General features: G+C 53.3%; 1 protein-coding gene across 1 annotated transcript in view; it reads left to right on the forward strand.

The window, feature by feature from the left end:
• Nucleotides 1-8,605: 8,605 nt before the first annotated feature.
• Nucleotides 8,606-22,000, forward strand: part of SLC22A15 (solute carrier family 22 member 15) — a 19,864-nt gene continuing 6,469 nt past the window's right edge. Inside the window, exons 1-9 of the mRNA XM_040422766.1 lie at nt 8,606-8,730; nt 12,202-12,320; nt 12,389-12,541; nt 12,666-12,798; nt 17,299-17,463; nt 17,536-17,665; nt 18,688-18,900; nt 18,967-19,107; nt 20,965-21,050. Coding sequence (XP_040278700.1) covers nt 12,234-12,320; nt 12,389-12,541; nt 12,666-12,798; nt 17,299-17,463; nt 17,536-17,665; nt 18,688-18,900; nt 18,967-19,107; nt 20,965-21,050 — 1,108 coding nt within the window. The 5' untranslated portion in view covers nt 8,606-8,730; nt 12,202-12,233. The remainder of the gene's footprint in view (nt 8,731-12,201; nt 12,321-12,388; nt 12,542-12,665; nt 12,799-17,298; nt 17,464-17,535; nt 17,666-18,687; nt 18,901-18,966; nt 19,108-20,964; nt 21,051-22,000) is intronic.

The raw sequence follows: 22,000 nt of genomic DNA on the forward strand, positions 1-22,000 counted from the left end.
ACCATGGTTTGCAGGGAATGGGTAGTGGTTGTAGTTCACCAGCGGGAAGTGTTCTCGGGGTCTTAGACCTGGCACAAACATTGCAAGCCAAAACATAAGACCGTACATCCTTAGACAAAAAGGGCCACCAGAAAGACCTCAGCAGCAATTCCTTAGTGGCAGCAATACCTGGATGATCAGAGAGCACGGAGTCATGACATTCACCCAATAATTGAAAACGAAAGCACTCAGGAACAAATAACTTATCTGCCGGTGTTTGTGGAGGAGCAAGTTGCTGAGCCCGTTGAATCTCAGAGGAAAGATCCACAGAAACTGCTGCCACAAAGATGCTTGCCAGCAAGATGGGTTCGGGGGGGGGGCGGGGGGGGGGGGGGTGTCAGGAGGTTGAACGGCATTAATACTCCGGGACAAGGCATCTGCCTTAATATTTTTTACTTCCTGGTCTGAAAGTAACAGAAAAATTAAAACTAGTAAAAAACAGGGCCCATCTGGCTTGTCTAGGATTAAGGCGTTTGGCCGCCTCTAGGATTAAGGCGTTTGGCCGCCTCAAGAAACACTAAGTTCTTATGATCGGTGAGGACAGTAATACGGTGTCTAGCCCCTTCTAAAAAATGCCTCCACTCCTCAAAGGCCCATTTTATGGCCAGTAATTCGCGGTCTCCAATATCGTAATTTCTCTCCGAATGAGAGAACTTACGAGAGAAGAAGGCGCATGGCCTTAAATTAGTGAGGTTAGAAGACCCCTGAGAAAGGATGGCCCCCACACCATCCTCTGAGGCATCAACCTCCACCACAAAAGGTTCCTCGTTATCGGGCTGAACCAAGACTGGAGCCATCTGAAAACAATTTTTAAGGGTATCAATGGCTCGACAGGCCTCCAACGACCAGTTAACCAGATCAGAACTTTTTTTTAGTTAAGTCAGTAAGGGGCTTGGCAATAACAGAAAAATTCTTTATGAATTTACGGTAAAAATTGGCGAATCCTAAAAAGCGTTGGAGTGTCTTTAAGGAGGATGGTCTTACCCAGTCTTGGATAGCCTGAACCTTACTGGGATCCATTTTAAATGAATGAGGAGTAAGAATATAGCCAAGATAGGGAATCTCTTGAACTCCAAACAAACATTTCTCTAATGTAACGGACAGATGATTCTCCCTGAGGATTTTAAGACCCAATCTGATGTGAGACACATGAGAATCCCAGTCAGGTGAAAAGACAAGAATATCATTGAGATAAACAATCATAACTTTGCAGATGAGTTCTCTAAAAATGTGTCGCGGAAGGTGTACAGCTAACAAGAAGACACAAAAGGAAGATCCGACTGACTGAATCCAAAACTAAGGAACAAAAGGGGGAGCCCTGCAACAGACCTGACTCTCTCCCTAACTGCTCAGCCTATGCAAAATTCTCAATGGTAGAAGATCGCATATCCTCGTACCTCGACTATATAACACCTGAACACCCTATAATAGTGAGGGGACACGACCACCGGCTCCCTACACTTGATACGGAGGGAGTCAGGGTCACCTGAGATCCAGCAAACGGGAAAATACAAATGAATGAACAAAACTTATCTGTAGAAGACTCAGTAGTAGCATCCAGCATGCATGCACTCCAGGAAGTTGTATAAACCGCAAAGTGATGCAGTATGGGAAGGGATTTAAAGGGAGCAATAGAAACCGGCAATAATAATTTACTTCTTACCACCTCCGGGAGTACCTTGTCCTTGGATCCTTCAGACTTAGATGGCTTTCCAGAAGGCGGAGCTTTAGGACACTGACGGATCCAGTGGTCGGGATCCCCACAATAAAAACAAGAGCCCCGACGACGGCGTAGCTCTCTTCGCGTCATCCCGAGTTGCATGGGCTCGTCCGAGTGGGCTTCCATCTTGGGTTCAATGGGGGAAACCTCAGGTTGAAGAAGGGTATGAGGAGAAAACAAATGCTCTTGCTGTCTCTCTCTGATCCGTCTATCTAGTTTGATGGCTAGCATCATGGTCTCCTCTAAAGAGTCAGGACAGGGATAACAAACCAATATGTCTTTTAACTTCTCAGTCAAGCCTGCCCTAAATTGACATTTGAGCGCTGGTTCGTTCCAACTGCGTACAATAATCCTCCACGGGACGATTCCCCTGAGTGAGGGCCTTAAGATTGGATTCTGCCACAGAGGCTCGGTCAGGTTCATCATAAAGAACCCCTAACGCCTGGAAAAAGAGGTCCACAGAATTAAGACAAGGGGAATCCGGAGGCAAAGAAAAGGGCTATTCCTGGGGGTCCCCATGAAGCAGGGAGATGATAATACCAACCCTCTGTGGATCAGGACCAGAGGAGTGAGGATGTAGTCGAAAATAAAGTTTACAGCTTTCCTTGAAAGCTAAAAAACTTTGGCAGTCACCCGAAAACCGATCTGGTAATTTAATGTGTAGTTCTACCTGAACGGTGGCGGGAGCAAGAATGGGGGGAGTTCGGACGGTCTCCTGAACCTGCAGTCTCTCCCCAAGTTCCTGTACTATTTGAGCAAGACCCTGCACATGTTCGTTGAGACTCTGTAGAGGGTCCATGCTAAATTAAGGCCTGTGATTCTGTCACAGGGTAGAGTTGCGGGTATAAAGATAGAGCGGAGGTGCACCCCCTGAGCTGCCACCCGGTCCACTGTCCCTGCCTACTTGCACCACCCGCCCTAGGTGACGGGGCGCAACTGGGCGACAGTCCCTGACCTGAGTAAGTGCAAGCAGAGAGATAGAGACGGCAGGGAAGCGGACAGCCAATGAGAGGTAGCACTAGAGCGGACAGAGAGGTGGAACAAGCAAGGTACCACCAAAAACGGAAGGGCGAGGCAGGTCAACTAGCCGGGTTCAGTCCAGGAGGTCACGTCAGTACAAGAGAAGACACAAAGACAAAATCCAAAAGCCGAGGTCAAAATCCGAGAGGTAGCGTCAAGGTTCAGGGAGCAGGCAGAAGAGGTGTCAGGAAGCAGATCAAGGGTCAAATCCAAAGGTAAGCAAAATAACAATAATAATAATACACAGCCTAAGGGACCAAAAGCACAGGCAACCTGTAGCCAGCAGGTTGCCTGTATTCATAGTGGGTAGTGAGGGTCATGTGACGTGGCCAGCGTCACAATGACTGACAGACAAACAAGTCGAGCACCGAGTGATCAGCTTGGCGCTCAAGCAGACCTAGATGCAGGAAGCCTCCCAGCTACCAAAAGCCACCCTGGGAACGAGGCTGAACACAGATCCTCGCTCCTGAAGCTAAGCAGCAGGTCTGCGGCTGATGGGAGATCGAGTGTGCCTTCGGCGCCCCGTTACAGATACCACATTTATATAGTTTATGGGTTTTATTTTTATGGTGTTCCACATGAGATAAAACGGACCTGTTTCCTTCATTCTCCGGGTCAGTACGATTACAGTGATACCACATTTATATAGTTTTATGGGTTTTGTTTTTACAGCGTTCCCTATGAGTAGGGTTGAGCGAACCCGAACTGCAAAGTTCGGGTTTGTACCGAACTTTGCGAGTTCGGGTACCCGGACCCGAACCCAGACTTTTTCACTGAAGTTCGGGTTCGGTGTTCGGGTGATTTTATTATTTTCCCTTTTAACATGGTTATAACAGAAAATAATAGCATTCTGCATACAGAATTCAAAATAAAATGGCTGTAACGGACCGTTTCCGCAGACAAGGGGTTAAAATCCGTTTAGGTGATATGACCCTTTCTGAGAGACAGGCACAGCTACTGCAGGACACCAACCTCCCGAACTGGATACAAAGTAGCACTCCAAACTGGAACCTCACGAATAGCTGCTAGCAGACGAACAGGAATCAGCTTACACTCCTGGCAATCGGTCTCTAACAGCATACAGCGGATCCCCCCAATAACGAGACAAGGCTCCGTGTTGAGGGTCAAGCAGTGGTCTGAGGTGCTGGCACACCCAGCCTGGTTTTTATTACAGTTGTTTGCAAATACAGGTCCGCCCACAGGGAGGTATAAAACAACCAAGCCCATCTGGTGTACACGCCCCTAGGGGACCAGAATGAAGACTTGTGACAAAGGACAGATATGCAGCACTGTAGGATACACAGAGACAATACATCCCCACAATGCATCATGGTTTCCTCCTCTCTGCCCTGGAGACACCCGAGGTGTAATCCAATTATCTCTCAAGACAAAGAGAAGTCACCAATACACATGTGCAGACAACAGAACAGACATCACCATTTAAACAGACAATGGGACAATGGCACAATAGAAACACACCCAGCATATTCCTCCCAAGCTGACAAGTTACACTTATTATAAATTGTTACAACTTTGTGAGTTTACATTGGCCATACATATAACTTACATTAATTTAAACAGTATAACTTGGGGACAAACCTATCCAAAATTCACTTGAATCGGTTCAGGGGTTTAAAAGTTAGTATATGGCCCATAATCCAGGGGCAAGAGGCCAGCAGCCAGTCCTCTCCAAAACCCAGTGGCGAGGTTGGTTTCGCCACAATGGCCATTGAGGGGTAAAAATAATAATAATAAAAAAAAACAATTCACCTCATAGAATTGATCGCGCAGCCGATATCCTCTTCTTTCTGCAGAACCTGCAAAAGGACCTGCGATGAAATCACCACACTCACCACGTGAGCGATCAAGTGGATGAGAGCAGCCCCCCCACATACAAGGTGCCCCCCCCAGAGAGCAGCCCCCCCATATACAAGGTGGCCCACCCAGAGAGCAGCCCCCCACATACAAGGTGCCCCCCCCCAGAGAGCAGCCCCCCACATACAAGGTGGCCCCCGCAGAGCAGCCCCCCCACATACAAGGTGGCTCCCCCAGAGAGCAGCCTCCCACATACAAGGTGGCCCCCCAGAGAGCAGCCCCCCCACATACAAGGTGGCCCCCCCAGAGAGCAGCGCCCCCACATACAAGGTGCCCCCCCCAGAGAGCAGCGCCCCCACATACAAGGTGCCCCCCCCAGAGAGCAGCGCCCCCACATACAAGGTGCCCCCCCCCAGAGAGCAGCCCCCCCACATACAAGGTGCCCCCCCCAGAGAGCAGCCCCCCCACATACAAGGTGGCCCCCCAGAGAGCAGCCCCCCACATACAAGGTGGCCCCCCTAGAGAGCAGCCCCCCCACATACAGAATCACTCTGCAGCCCCCAGAGAGCAGCCCCCCACATACAAGGTGGCCCCCCTAGAGAGCAGCCCCCCCCAAATACAGAATCACTCTGCACCCCCCAGAGAGCAGCCCCCCCCACATACAGAATCACTCTGCACCCCCCAGAGAGTAGCCCCCCCCACATACAAGGTGACCCCCCAGAGAGCAGCCCCCCCACATACAAGGTGGCCCCCCCCAGATAATCACTCTGCACCCCCAGAGAGCAGCCCCCCCCCACATACAGAATCACTCTGCACCCTTCAGAGAGCAGCCCCCCCACATATAGAATCACTCTGCACCCCTCACAGATCAGCCCCCCCACATACAAGGTGGCCCCCCGAGGGCACAGCCCCCACATACAGAATCACTCTGCACCCCCCAGAGAGCAGCCCCCCACATACAGAATCACTCTGCACCCCCCCCCCCCCACATACAGAATCACTCTGCAGCCCCCCCCCCCCCACATACAAGGTGGCCCCCCAGAGAGCAGCCCCCTCACATACAAGGTGCCTCCCCAGAGAGCAGCCCCCCACATACAGAATCACTCTGCACCCCCAGAGAGCAGCCCCCCCCACATACAGAATGACTCTGCACCCCCCACATAAAAGGTGGCCCCCCAGAGAGCAGCCCCAACATTCAAGGTGCCCCCCCAGAGAACAGCCCCCCACATACAAGGTGGCCCCCCCAGAGTGCAGCCCCTCCCACATACAAGGTGGCCCCCCCAGAGAGCAGCCCCCCACACATACAAGGTGGCCCCCCCAGAGAGCAGCCCCCCACACATACAAGGTGCCCCCCCCCAGAGAGCAGCCCCCCACACATACAAGGTGCCCCCCCCCAGAGAGCAGCCCCCCCACACATACAAGGTGCCCCCCCCCCAGAGAGCAGCCCCCCACACATACAAGGTGCCCCCCCCCAGAGAGCAGCCCCCCACACATACAAGGTGCCCCCCCCCAGAGAGCAGCCCCCCACACATACAAGGTGCCCCCCCCAGAGAGCAGCCTCCCACACATACAAGGTGCCCCCCCCACATACAAGGTGGCCCCCCAGAGAGCAGCCCCCCACATACAGAATCACTCTGCACCCCCCAGAGAGCAGCCCCCCACATACAGAATCACTCTGCAGCCCCCCCATACAAGGTGGCCCCCCAGAGAGAAGCCCCCCCCATACAAGGTGGCCCCCCAGAGAGAAGCCCCCCACATACTAGGTGGCCCCCCCACATACAAGGTGGCCCCCCTAGAGAGCAGCCCCCCCACATACAGAATCACTCTGCACCCCCCAGAGAGCAGCCCCCACACATACAAGGTGCCCCCCCACATACAAGGTGGCCCCCCCAGAGAGCAGCCCCCCATACAAAATCACAGTGCACCCCCCCGCATACAATATTAAAGAGGGCCCCCTCCGTATACAATAATACACGCCCCCCCGCATACCATATTACACGCCCCCCCATACCATATTACACGGCCCCCCATACCATATTACACGGCCCACCTCCCCGCATACCATATTTCACCCCCCTTCACCATATTACACCCCCCTACACCATATTACACCCCACCCCCCTACACCGTATTACACCCCCCCTACACCATATTACACCCCCCACACCATATTACACCCCCCACACCATATTACACCCCCCCTACACCATATTACACCCCCCTACACCATATTACACCCCACCCCCCTACACCGTATTACACCCCCCCTACACCGTATTACACCCCCCCTACACCATATTACACCCCCACCCCCACCATATTACACCCCCCCCCCCACCATATTACACCCCCCCACCATATTACACCCCCACCCCCCACCATATTACACCCCCCCACCATATTACACCCCCCCACCATATTACACCCCCCCTACACCATATTACACCCCCCTACACCATATTACACCCCACCCCCCTACACCGTATTACACCCCCCCTACACCATATTACACCCCCACCCCCACCATATTACACCCCCCCACCATATTACACCCCCACCCCCCCACCATATTACACCCCCCCACCATATTACACCCCCCGTACACCATATTACACCCCCCACCATATTACACCCCCCGTACACCATATTACACCCCCCACCATATTACACCCCCCTACACAATATTACACCCCCCACCATATTACACCCCCCTACACAATATTACACCCCCCACCATATTACACCCCCCCACATATTACACCCCCCCACACAATATTACACCCCCCCACCATATTACACCCCCCGTACACCATATTACACCCCCCGTACACCATATTACACCCCCCACCATATTACACCCCCCACCATATTACACCCCCGTACACAATATTACACCCCCCACCATATTACACCCCCCCACCATATTACACCCCCCTACACAATATTACACCCCCCACCATATTACACCCCCCCACCATATTACACCCCCCGTACACCATATTACACCCCCCACCATATTACACCCCCCACCATATTACACCCCCCACCATATTACACCCCCGTACACAATATTACACCCCCCACCATATTACACCCCCCACCATATTACACCCCCCTACACCATATTACACCCCCCCACCATATTACACCCCCCTACACCATATTACACCCCCCACCATATTACACCCCCCTACACCATATTACACCCCCCCACCATATTACACCCCCCTACACCATATTACACCCCCCCTACACCATCCCACCATATTACACCCCCCACCATATTACACCCCCCCTACACCATCCCACCATATTACACCCCCCACCATATTACACCCCCGTACACCATATTACACCCCACCCCCCATACAATATCCACAGGTAAGTCAAAATGATAGCACCGCCACGGGAGAAGCGCCCACTTAATGCGCATGTGCGAAACCTGCCGGGACACACTACGCCTGGAGCCAGGCAGAGGGTGCGCATGCGCAGCTCTATACTCCCGTCAGCCACACACATCAGGATTACTCAGGGGTAGGTAGATTTGTCAGTGCAAAATATCCCCTCAGATCTCCCTGTGTGCGCAGGCGCGGACAGCTCCCAACACTCTCAGAGGGGCGGCTGGAAGGGGGAGACTCATCCTCCCGCGGCGGTGCTACATAATCTGGACTGTGGATCTGCGCCTGCGCAGCGCCGCACCCCACCTCCAGCTGATTCTCGTCACCTCCACGTCTCCTCTCCTGCACTGGTCACATGATGGTGACATCATCGCAGGTCTTTCCCAACCACTGCCTGGTGTGCTGGTCACATGACCTGTGACGTCACCACAGGTCCTTCAGCTCTTCCAGGGCATTCAATTCACTTGTGTTGCTGTCAATAGAGTTGTATCTAGCAGGCAGGACATCAGGGGCCCCTGGTGGTGAGATGCTCTGCAGCGGGAGGGGGTAGCTATTATGTGGTGAGAAATGCTCTGCAATGTTGTGCCTTCACGTGCTCTGCTCTGATTGGTGGATGTGTTGTCCTCATCAGCCAATAGCAGAGCACTTCCTGATCGGACTCCCTGCAGTCTCCGCCCATTTATGGCCCCGCCCACCCAGTAAAGATGAGCAACCAGGAAGAGAGAAGAGGAAGAGCAAGTAAGGACTTATATATGTACAGCTATATCCCCCCTGTATACCGCTATATCCCCCCTGTATACCGCGCCGTACCGCTATATACTGCACCGTACCGCTATATACTGCACCGTACCGCTATATACCCCCTGTATACCGCTATATACCCCTGTATACTGCGCCGTACCGCTATATACCCCCTGTATACCGCTATATACCCCTGTATACTGCGCCGTACCGCTATATACCCCCTGTATACCGCTATATACCCCTGTATACTGCGCCGTACCGCTATATACCCCCTGTATACCGCTATATACCCCTGTATACTGCACCGTACCGCTATATACCCCTGTACACTGCTATATCCCCCCTGTATACCGCTATATACCCCCTGTATACCGCACCGTACCGCTATATACCCCCTGTATACCGCTATATACCCCCTGTATACCGCTATATCCCCCCTGTATACTGCACCGTACCGCTATATACTGCACCGTACCGCTATATACTGCACTGTACCGCTATATACTGCACCGTACCGCTATATCCCCCCTGTATACCGCTATATACCCCCTGTATACCGCTATATACCCCCTGTATACCGCTATATACCCCCTGTATACCGCTATATACCCCCTGTATACTGCACCGTACCGCTATATACTGCACCGTACCGCTATATACCCCCTGTATACCGCTATATACCCCCTGTATACCGCTATATACCCCTGTATACCGCGCCGTACCGCTATATACTGCACCGTACCGCTATATACCCCCTGTATACCGCTATATACCCCTGTATACTGCGCTGTACCGCTATATACTGCACCGTACCGCTATATACCCCCTGTATACCGCTATATACCCCTGTATACTGCGCTGTACCGCTATATACTGCACCGTACCGCTATATACCCCCTGTATACTGCGCCGTACCGCTATATACTGCACCGTACCGCTATATACCCCCTGTATACTGCTATATACCCCCTGTATACTGCTATATACCCCCTGTATACCGCACCGTACCGCTATATTCCCCCTGTATACCGCACCGTACCGCTATATACTGCACCGTACCGCTATATACCCCCTGTATACCGCTATAGACCCCCTGTATACTGCACCGTACCGCTATATACCCCCTGTATACTGCACCGTACCGCTATATACTGCACCATACTGCTATATACCCCTGTATACTGCGCCGTACCGCTATATACTGCACCGTACCGCTGTATACTGCACCGTACCGCTATATACCCCCTGTATACTGCACCGTACCGCTATATACCCCCTGTATACCGCACCGTACTGCTATATACTGCACCGTACCGCTATATACCCCCTGTATACTGCACCGTACTGCTATATACTGCACCGTACCGCTATATACCCCCTGTATACTGCACCGTACCGCTATATACTGCACCGTACCGCTATATACCCCCTGTATACTGCACCGTACCGCTATATACTGCTCCGTACCGCTATATACCCCCTGTATACTGCACCGTACCGCTATATACCCCCTGTATACTGCACCGTACCGCTATATACCCCCTGTATACTGCACCGTACCGCTATATACCCCCTGTATACTGCACCGTACCGCTATATACCCCCTGTATACCACACCGTACTGCTATATACTGCACAGTACCGCTATATACCCCCTGTATACTGCACCGTAACGCTATATACCCCCTGTATACTGCACCGTACCGCTATATACCCCCTGTATACTGCGCCGTACCGCTATATACCCCCTGTATACTGCGCCGTACCGCTATATACCCCCTGTATACCGCGCCGTACCGCTATATCCCCCCTGTATACCGCGCCGTGCCGCTATATCCCCCCTGTATACCGCGCCGTGCCGCTATAGCCCCCTGTATACCGCGCCGTGCCGCTATATACCCCCTGTATACCGCGCCGTGCCGCTATATACCCCCTGTATACCGCGCCGTGCCGCTATATCCCCCCTGTATACCGCGCCGTGCCGCTATATACCCCCTGTATACCGCGCCGTGCCGCTATATACCCCCTGTATACCTCGCCGTGCCGCTATATACCCCCTGTATACCTCGCCGTGCCGCTATATACCCCCTGTATACCGCGCCGTGCCGCTATATCCCCCTGTATACTGCATTGTACCGCTATATACCCCCTGTATACCGCACCGTACCGCTATATCCCCCCTGTATACCTCGCCATTCCACTATATCTCCCTGTATACCTCTCTGTGCCGCTATATCCCCCTGTATACCTTGCCATGCCGCTATATCCCCCTGTATACCTCGCCATGCCGCTATATCCCCCTGTATACTCCAATGTTCCCTCCTATACTGACCCGTAGCTGTAATATCTGTATACCGCACCGTACTGCTATATACTGCACCGTACCGCTATATACCCCCTGTATACTGCACCGTACTGCTATATACTGCACCGTACCGCTATATACCCCCTGTATACTGCACCGTACCGCTATATACTGCACCGTACCGCTATATACCCCCTGTATACTGCACCGTACCGCTATATACTGCTCCGTACCGCTATATACCCCCTGTATACTGCACCGTACCGCTATATACCCCCTGTATACTGCACCGTACTGCTATATACCCCCTGTATACTGCACCGTACCGCTATATACCCCCTGTATACTGCACCGTACCGCTATATACCCCCTGTATACCACACCGTACTGCTATATACTGCACAGTACCGCTATATACCCCCTGTATACTGCACCGTAACGCTATATACCCCCTGTATACTGCACCGTACCGCTATATACCCCCTGTATACTGCGCCGTACCGCTATATACCCCCTGTATACTGCGCCGTACCGCTATATACCCCCTGTATACCGCGCCGTACCGCTATATCCCCCCTGTATACCGCGCCGTGCCGCTATATCCCCCCTGTATACCGCGCCGTGCCGCTATAGCCCCCTGTATACCGCGCCGTGCCGCTATATACCCCCTGTATACCGCGCCGTGCCGCTATATACCCCCTGTATACCGCGCCGTGCCGCTATATACCCCCTGTATACCGCGCCGTGCCGCTATATACCCCCTGTATACCGCGCCGTGCCGCTATATACCCCCTGTATACCTCGCCGTGCCGCTATATACCCCCTGTATACCTCGCCGTGCCGCTATATACCCCCTGTATACCGCGCCGTGCCGCTATATCCCCCTGTATACTGCATTGTACCGCTATATACCCCCTGTATACCGCACCGTACCGCTATATCCCCCCTGTATACCTCGCCATTCCACTATATCTCCCTGTATACCTCTCTGTGCCGCTATATCCCCCTGTATACCTTGCCATGCCGCTATATCCCCCTGTATACCTCGCCATGCCGCTATATCCCCCTGTATACTCCAATGTTCCCTCCTCTACTGACCCGTAGCTGTAATATCTGTATACCGCTCCCGCTCTGACTGTATACTGATGTCTCTCTTGCAGCGGTGCGGGGTGTGGGGTGATATCGGGCACACATGGAGGTGGGGGACGCCCTGAAGCTGGTGGGCGAGATGGGCAGGTACCAGGTCTTCCTGTGCTTCCTGCTGGCCGTCATATTACAGGTGAGGGGAGCCCCCCGGCCGTCCTGTGGGCATCGCCGGCCCCCACTAACTCCTGTTTCTTGTCTCAGCTGTATGTGGCCATGGAGGTGGTCCTGATCGCCATCCTGGGGGTCACCCCTCCATATCACTGGGTGGATGACGACCCCTCCCCGGGACACAACTCCAGCCGGACTCGTGGACACCCGCAGTTTGAGGGGAACTTCACATCTATCAGCTCTGAGGTGAGTCGGGGGTTACTGGGGCGGGGCGGTGACTACCTGTGCGGCCTTCTCACCTCCGTGTGTGACTGCAGGTGTCCCCCGCCTCGGATGAGGTGTAAGGGCTGTGTCCGTGTCTCCCCCTCAGTGGTCTCTAGTGGACGCTCAGGCCTACAAGGTCCACGCCGCCAGCTCCGTCTACTTCGGGGGGGTCCTCGTCGGAGTCGTCTTGTTCGGACAGTTATCGGACCGGTTTGGCAGGAAGCGGATGTACGTGACGGGTGAGTGGTGCCGATGGGTTCTGGGGTGTGCAGATCTATGCCACCACTCAGCCCTGTGACTCCAGTCACATCCGGAGCTGTGACATCACAGCTTCTGCTCCACTCACATCCAGAGCTGTGACATCACATCTTCTGCTCCACTCACATCCAGAGCTATTACATCACATCTTCTGCTCTAGTCACATCCAGAGCTATTACATCACATCCTATCCTCCACTCACATCCAGAGCTGTTACATCACATCTTCTGCTCCAGTCACATCCAGAGCTGTTACATTACATCTTCTCCTCCACTCACATCCAGAACTGTTACATTACATCTGTAACGGATCACCTGGCACCCCGACTGAGTACCTCCGTTTACGGATGCGCCTAGCGTTTCCTGAGGCTTCCAAGCACTCTGGCAGACACCACAATCACCGAACCGAAGAAGCAGATAAATCCTCTCAAGCATATGAATGCTGTAGGCAGTTGAATAGGAACCATATAAATAGGTTTACACTCCTAGCAGTCAAACTGGAACAGCATACCATAAATCCTCCCCCAAGAATGAGACGACACTTCACCTTGAGGGTTAAAACAGGAAATGACTGTACTTCACGTACAGCCTCTTTTATTCACAAACCAAAAACATAGTACTGCCCACAGGGGTTTGAAATCCAACCAATCAATATGTTACAACACATCCCCACAATGCATCATGGTTTCCTCCTCTCTGCCCTGGAGACACCCGAGGCGTAATCCAATTATCTCTCAAGACAAAGAGAAATCACCAATACACACGTGGGGACAATGGAACAGACATCACTTACTCAAACATACAATGTCCCACCCTTTACAATACACATAGACATTTAACACATTCCCAGACAGCTCAAGTCTGAGTGCATATTATTAGGTGAATGGCACTCAGACAACATGAATACAATAAAATGAGCTAACTGGGTATCCTCACATAACATACAATACAATTACACAGACAGATGGTTCTGTCACACATCTCAAAACCCCACATGTCCCCATATGGCTTGGATCTGAACGCTCAGATGCCACAACCACAGTCAAATCGCCATGGGGTTTAAGTTTTGCATGGGCTGATGAGAGGGCCCATAATCCTGGGGCAAGAGGCTGATAAACAGGCCTCTCCAAAACCCAGTGGCGAGGTTGGTTTCGCCACACATCTCCCCCTCCCAGGGAAGACTAACCAGATACTTGACCTCACGGTCAGTACCTGAGTTAGTCTGGCAGCCCACCCACAACCCAATACTGGACCTGTTGAATTTTGGGGCCTGGCTCTGTTTTGTATGTCCCCAGCTGTTGAGTGGGCATCTGCTACTCCTCGCTTCCTTGTTGCTCTCTACCTTGGAGCTGTAGGTACTTGGTGGGCAGAGGCCGACTGCGCTCTGCCCCGATGCCAGCTCTTCCGCTGGGGTAGCCTGTGGGAAGTCAGGCTCTGGAGAAGAGGATAGGGGAGGGCAGAGGCCGACTGCGCTCTGCCCAGATGCCAGCTCTTCCGCTGGGATGTGGTCAGGGAATCCTATCCCCAGGACCTTGTTGCAGATCGGCTGTGGAGAGGAGGAATCGCTTACCTCCTCCTCCTGGCATTCCTGCAGGGTTGGTGGGGGATCTGAATCGGCCGTCCAGCATCCCGGTAGGCCTGGTGCAGAGACCACGGTCCCATCTGCACCATCGGAGTTAGGGGTGCTGTCCCCCTGTGGTTGGGGAGAGAGATCGGTTGTCTCTTCTCTCTTTGCAACACACTGCCGCTGGGGAATGGAGACGATGCTCTCCTCTCCCTGCAAAACATACTGCCGCTGGGGAGCAGGACTAACTGTCCCTACTCCCTGAAACTCCGGCTGCCGTTGGGGATCTGGACCGACTGCCCAGAATCCCTGTAGGGCCGGTGGAGAGATCTCGGTCCCATCTCCACCTGCCATATGGGTTTCCCCCCAGGACCAGTCTATGAGGTCCCCTACCTCTGTAGCTGTTACTGAAGCAGGGGATACTTCAGTCGGGTCTTCCCAGAACACCTCCACAATATCCTCCCAGCTGAAGGGCTCTGGACCTGGGTCAGACACTCTGCTCTCTCGCTGAGCCCTCTCAATGGAGTGGAAGAGATCTCGGTAGTCCTGCTCCAGTTCCCACTCCAGGGTTGCTAGGTGAGCCAGGTCTTTCTCTACCTCGTGGGGGTCATCCCAATCCAGCCTAGCCTCCCTCTCGTAGAAGATGTTCTGAAGTCTGGACCTTGCAGGGCTCCCGAAGTCAGGCTCTGCAAAGGACTCCCATAACAAGCCCGGACCATAAAACTCCTCTCCCTCTGGCTTGTCATGCTCAGCTGCCCAGGGGGGATGTTGAATGACATGCCACCTTAGGGCCCGGTAAGCGTCCTCTAGCCAAAGCTCCTTACATACCAGGCTCTGGAGCATTGTTACCCAGTCATCCAGGGGCTGCTCTCCCAAGAGACCCATCCGCATCGCCACACGCTTCTGTAGCCGCTGCTCATAACTGGGGAGACTCTCACCTCGCCGCCGCTGGGCATTTTCCAGGGCATCATACCAGACTTCCTTTCTGTCTGCATCCCTGTAGTCTGCGGCTGCCTCCTCCTCCTCGTCCCAGAACGCTGTCCGAAGACTAGCCGATTCCATCCTGCTGTAGCCAGGGGCGCTGTACGGATACTAGCGTTGCCCTCAATATACTCCACGAACGGTGTCTCCGAGCTGCTTCTCCTCACACTAGGACGCCATCCCACTGCTTGCCACCAAATGTAACGGAACGCCTTGCACCCCGACCGGGTACCTCCGTCGATAGGTGCTCCTAGTGCTTTCCGAGGACTCCAAGCACTTCACTTGACACCGTACGCACTGCAGAACCCACGAACCGCCGAAGCTTGGTTGAGGTCTCACCGTCTCCTACCCACCCTGGACCTACGACAAGGCTCCAGGCTCCAGTGGGTGAACCTCTCCTAAAACCAGAGAGCAGGAACAGCTCTAAAAAGAGCTAGTAGTTATAGCCAGGGGAGTATAGCAATCCCCAGCGTCGATCAGTTACCCAAACATCAGCCTCAACATGATAAAGGGTAAAACAGGAAATGACTGTACTTCACGTACAGCCTCTTTTATTCACAAACCAAAGACATAGTACTGCCCACAGGGGTTTGAAATCCAACCAATCAATATGTTACAACACATCCCCACAATGCATCATGGTTTCCTCCTCTCTGCCCTGGAGACACCCGAGGAGTAATCAAATTATCTCTCAGGACAAAGGGGAATGGCCAATACACACGTGGGGACAATGGAACAGACATCACTTACTCAAACATACAATGTCCCACCCTTTACAATACACATAGACATTTAACACATTCCCAGACAGCTCAAGTCTGAGTGCATATTATTAGGTGAATGGCACTCAGACAACATGAATACAATAAAATGAGCTAACTGGGTACCCTCACATAACATACAATACAATTACACAGACAGATGGTTCTGTCACACATCTCAAAACCCCACATGTCCCCATATGGCTTGGATCTGAACGCTCAGATGCCACAAACACAGTCAAATCGCCATGGGGTTTAAGTTTTGCATGGGCTGATGAGAGGGCCCATAATCCTGGGGCAAGAGGCTGGTAGCCAGGCCCCTCCAAAACCCAGTGGCGAGGTTGGTTTCGCCACAACATCTTCTCCTCCACTCACATCCAGAACTGTTACATTACGTCTTCTCCTCCACTCACATCCAGAACTGTTACATTACGTCTTCTCCTCCACTCACATCCAGAACTGTTACATTACGTCTTCTCCTCCACTCACATCCAGAACTGTTACATTATGTCTTCTCCTCCACTCACATCCAGAGCTGTTACATTACGTCTTCTCCTCCACTCACATCCAGAGCTGTTACATTACGTCTTCTCCTCCACTCACATCCAGAACTGTTACATTACGTCTTCTCCTCCACTCACATCCAGAGCTGTTACATTACGTCTTCTCCTCCACTCACATCCAGAGCTGTTACATTACGTCTTCTCCTCCACTCACATCCAGAGCTGTTACATTACGTCTTCTCCTCCACTCACATCCAGAGCTGTTACATTACGTCTTCTCCTCCACTCACATCCAGAGCTGTTACATTACGTCTTCTCCTCCACTCACATCCAGAGCTGTTACATTACGTCTTCTCCTCCACTCACATCCAGAGCTGTTACATTACGTCTTCTCCTCGACTCACATCCAGAGCTGTTACATTACGTCTTCTCCTCGACTCACATCCAGAGCTGTTACATTACGTCTTCTCCTCGACTCACATCCAGAGCTGTTACATCACGTCTTCTCCTCCACTCACATCCAGAACTGTTACATTACGTCTTCTCCTCGACTCACATTCAGAGCTGTTACATTACGTCTTCTCCTCCACTCACATCCAGAGCTGTTACATTACATCTTCTGCTCCAGTCACATCCAGAGCTGCGTTGTGTTGTCATGTGACGTCTCTTGCAGGTCTGGCGCTGGACCTGGTCTTCTCCCTGCTGAACGCCCTGTCGCCCTCTTTCTCCGTCTTCCTCGTCACCCGCTTCCTGGTGGGAGTGTTGAATGGCGGGATGTCGCTGGTCGCCTTCGTGCTGCTCAATGAATGCATCGGTGCCACCTACTGGGCGCTCGCGGGTAATGTCACATGACTGCTCATGTCCGTCCTGTCTGTGTGGGTGAGCTGACCTCTGCCCCTCTGCCCCCCAGGCTCTCTCGGCAGTCTGTGTTTTGCGCTGGGCATCGCGCAGTTCGCACTCCTCGGATACTTTGTGCGCCGGTGGCGGCTCCTGGCCCTGCTGGTGAATGTACAGGGACTGGCCATCCTCCTGCTATCACTGTGAGTACACGCCCCCTGTGGGTAGGCTTCGTGTGTGTAGGCTCAGTGCTGGCTCTGTGTGTGCGCGGAGCGCTCAGTGCTGGCTCTGTGTGTGCGCGGAGCGCTCAGTGCTGGCTCTGTGTGTGTGCGGAGCGCTCAGTGCTGGCTCTGTCTGTGTGCGGAGCGCTCAGTGCTGGCTCTGTGTGTGCGCGGAGCGCTCAGTGCTGGCTCTGTGTGTGCGCGGAGCGCTCAGTGCTGGCTCTGTATGTGCGCGGAGCGCTCAGTGCTGGCTCTGTATGTGCGCGGAGCGCTCAGTGCTGGCTCTGTGTGTGCGCGGAGCGCTCAGTGCTGGCTCTGTGTGTGCGCGGAGCACTCAGCGCTGGCTCTGTGTGTGCGCGGAGCGCTCAGCGCTGGCTCTGTCTGTGCGCGGAGCGCTCAGCGCTGGCTCTGTCTGTGCGCGGAGCGCTCAGCGCTGGCTCTGTGTGTGCGCGGAGCGCTCAGCGCTGGCTCTGTGTGTGCGCGGAGCGCTCAGCGCTGGCTCTGTCTGTGCGCGGAGCGCTCAGCGCTGGCTCTGTCTGTGCGCGGAGCGCTCAGCGCTGGCTCTGTCTGTGCGCGGAGCGCTCAGCGCTGGCTCTGTCTGTGCGGAGCGCTCAGCGCTGGCTCTGTCTGTGCGGAGCGCTCAGTGCTGGCTCTGTCTGTGTGCGGAGCGCTCAGTGCTGGCTCTGTCTGTGTGCGGAGCGCTCAGTGCTGGCTCTGTCTGTGTGCGGAGCGCTCAGTGCTGGCTCTGTCTGTGTGCGGAGCGCTCAGTGCTGGCTCTGTCTGTGTGCGGAGCGCTCAGTGCTGGCTCTTGTCTGTGTGCGGAGCGCTCAGTGCTGGCTCTGTCTGTGTGCGGAGCGCTCAGTGCTGGCTCTGTCTGTGTGCGGAGCGCTCAGTGCTGGCTCTGTGTGTGCGCGGAGCGCTCAGTGCTGGCTCTTGTCTGTGTGCGGAGCGCTCAGTGCTGGCTCTTGTCTGTGTGCGGAGCGCTCACGGTCTGCGGTCTGCAGGTGGACCCCGGAGTCCCCGCGCTGGCTGTACTCTCAGGGCCGCCTCCGTGAAGCTCAGGACGCGCTGCTCTTCCTGGGACGCTGGAACCGTCGCCCGCTGAAGCCGTTCTCGCTGACCCCCCAGCAGAAGGACTCCGCCCCGCGGACTAACATCCTCAGCATCTGTGGCAGTGCCGTGCTGCGCCGCCGTACGCTGCTCATGATGTGGGCGTGGTAAGTGTGCGGCTCTATAGGGCGGGGGTGTACACGAGGAGCCCCCCCATAACTCTTCTGTCTCAGGTTTGTCTGCAGCCTGGTGTACTACGGACTGACGCTCAGCACCGGGGACCTGGGGGGCAACGTCTACCTCAACCTGGCGCTCTCCGGCCTCGCCGAGCTCCCCGCGTATCCAATCTGCATCTATCTCATCAATCACCGGAAGTAAGTGTCGGGGGGGGGGGGGGGGGATGAGGCGTATCCACATCATGTATCTAATCAATCACTGGAGGAGGGGGGGGCTCCAGGGGGGGAGGATGAGGCGTATCCACCTCATGTATCTAATCAATCACTGGAGATGAGGGGGGCAGGATGAGGCGTATCCACTGCATGTATCTAATCAATCACTAGAGGAGGGGGGATGAGGCGTATCCACCTCATGTATCTAATCAATCACTGGAGGAGGGGGGGGCTCCAGGGGGGGAGGATGAGGCGTATCCACCTCATGTATCTAATCAATCACTGGAGGAGGGGGGGGCTCCAGGGGGGGAGGATGAGGCGTATCCACCTCATGTATCTAATCAATCACTGGAGATGAGGGGGGCAGGATGAGGCGTATCCACTGCATGTATCTAATCAATCACTAGAGGAGGGGGGGATGAGGCGTATCCACCTCATGTATCTAATCAATCACTGGAGATGAGGGGGGCAGGATGAGGCGTATCCACTGCATGTATCTAATCAATCACTGGAGATGAGGGGGGCTCCAGGGGGGGGGGGGGGATGAGGCGTATCCACTGCATGTATCTAATCAATCACTAGAGGAGGGGGGGGATGAGGCGTATCCACCTCATGTATCTAATCAATCACTGGAGGAGGGGGGGCTCCAGGGGGGGGGGGATGAGGCGTATCCACCTCATGTATCTAATCAATCACTGGAGGGGGGTGGCTCCAGGGGGGGGGGGATGAGGCGTATCCACCTCATGTATCTAATCAACCACTGCGAGTGGGTGCTGAATACTGGGGGGGGGGATCAGACGTATCCACTGCATGTATCTGGCAAATTATGGGGGAGGGGATGAGGTGTATCCACCTCATGTATCGAATCAATCACTGGAGGGGGGTGTAACGGATCACCTGGCACCCCGACTGAGTACCTCCGTTGACGATGCTCCTAGCGTTTCCTGAGGTTTCCAAGCACTCTGGCAGACACCACAATCACCGAACCGAAGAAGCAGATAAATCCTCTCAAGCATATGAATGCTGTAGACAGTTGAATAGGAAACCATACGAATAGGTTTACACTCCTAGCAGTCAAACTGGGACAGCATGCAATAAATCCTCCCCCAAGCATGAGACGACACTTCACCTTGAGGGTTAAAACAGGAACTCACTTTATTTTAACACCAGCATTGATTTATACACATCTTCCAACAAGGTTACCACCCACAGGGCTCTGCAAAAACAGCCAATCACATGTATTTACAGTATTGAAACCTTCCCAGCAATTGTACACAAAATCCCCTGCCCTCTATCTGTAACGCAATAAACAAAATACAATGAGCATTGTCTGAGACGCAATTAACTAACACAATGAGCATTGTCTGAGATGCAATCCACAAAATACAATTACCAAACGTAATGGACTAACTTGAACCCTGGTCAAATTCGTGGGGGTGAGAGTTCAAGTTAGTCCAAGTCCTTTGTGAACAAATGAGGCCTGGCTGATGAGAGGGCCCATAATCCTGGGGCAAGAGGCTAGTAGCCAGGCCCCTCCAAAACCCAGTGGCGAGGTTGGTTTTGCCACAGGGGGGGCTCCAGGGGGAGGATGAGGCGTATCCACTGCATGTATCTAATCAATCACTGGAGGAGGGGGGAGGATGAGACGTATCCACCTCATGTATCTAACCAATCACTGCGGGTGGGTGCTGAATACTGGGGGGGGGGGAAGGATGAGACGTATCCACTGCATGTATCTAATCAATCACTATGGGTGGGTGCTGAATACTTGGGGGGGGATGCTCATTGATATATTGGCCTCTGTAATGTTGCGCTGAGGGTTCGTTGCTTTGTGTTTTCCAGCTTTGGTCGGAGAAGATCTCTTTGTGGTTTCCTGAGTTTTGCTGGAGCCGCTTGTCTCATCATTATGGCCGTACCGGAGCAGAGAGGTACCTGGGCCACACCCTGTCCTCGGGGGGCCACACCCTGTTCTGCTTGCCTCCCACCGTAACCCTGTGTGTGTGTGTGTGTATATATATTTTTATATATATATATATATATATAGATATATATCCCCCGCTCTCCTCTGTATACTGTATGTATGTGTGTGTGTATATATATATCCCCCACTCTCCTCTGTACCCTGTATATATATATCTCCGCTCTCCTCTGTATACTGTGTGTGTGTGTGTATATATATACACTCACCTAAAGAATTATTAGTGCCCCCATACTAATACGGTGTTGGACCCCCTTTTGCCTTCAGAACGGCCTTAATTCTACGTGGCATTGATTCCACAAGGTGCTGATAGCATTCTTTAGAAATGTTGGCCCATATTGATAGGATAGCATCTTGCAGTTGATGGAGATTTGAGGGATGCACATCCAGGGCACGAAGCTCCCGTTCCACCACATCCCAAAGATGCTCTATTGGGTTGAGATCTGGTGACTGTGGGGCCATTTTAGTCCAGTGAACTCATTGTCATGTTCAAGAAACCAATGTGAGATGATTGGAGCTTTGTGACATGGTGCATTATCCTGCTGGAAGTAGCCATCAGAGGATGGAGACATGTTCTCATTCTGTTTACCCCAAATTCGGACTCTACCATTTGAATGTCTCAACAGAAATCGAGACTCATCAGACCAGGCAACATTTTTCCAGTCTTCAACAGTCCAGGTTTGGTGAGCTCGTGCAGATTGTAGCCTCTTTTTCCTATTTGTAGTGGAGATGAGTGGTACCCGGTGGGGTCTTCTGCTGTTGTAGCCCATCCCTCAAGGTTGTGCGTGTTGTGGCTTCACAAATGCTTTGCTGCAGACCTCGGTTGTAACGAGTGGTTATTTCAGCCAACGTTGCTCTTCTATCAGCTTGAATCAGTCGGCCCATTCTCCTCTGACCTCT

This window comes from Bufo bufo, chromosome 3 (genome assembly GCF_905171765.1).
Source record: "Bufo bufo chromosome 3, aBufBuf1.1, whole genome shotgun sequence".
In the NCBI taxonomy this organism is placed as follows: domain Eukaryota; kingdom Metazoa; phylum Chordata; class Amphibia; order Anura; family Bufonidae; genus Bufo; species Bufo bufo.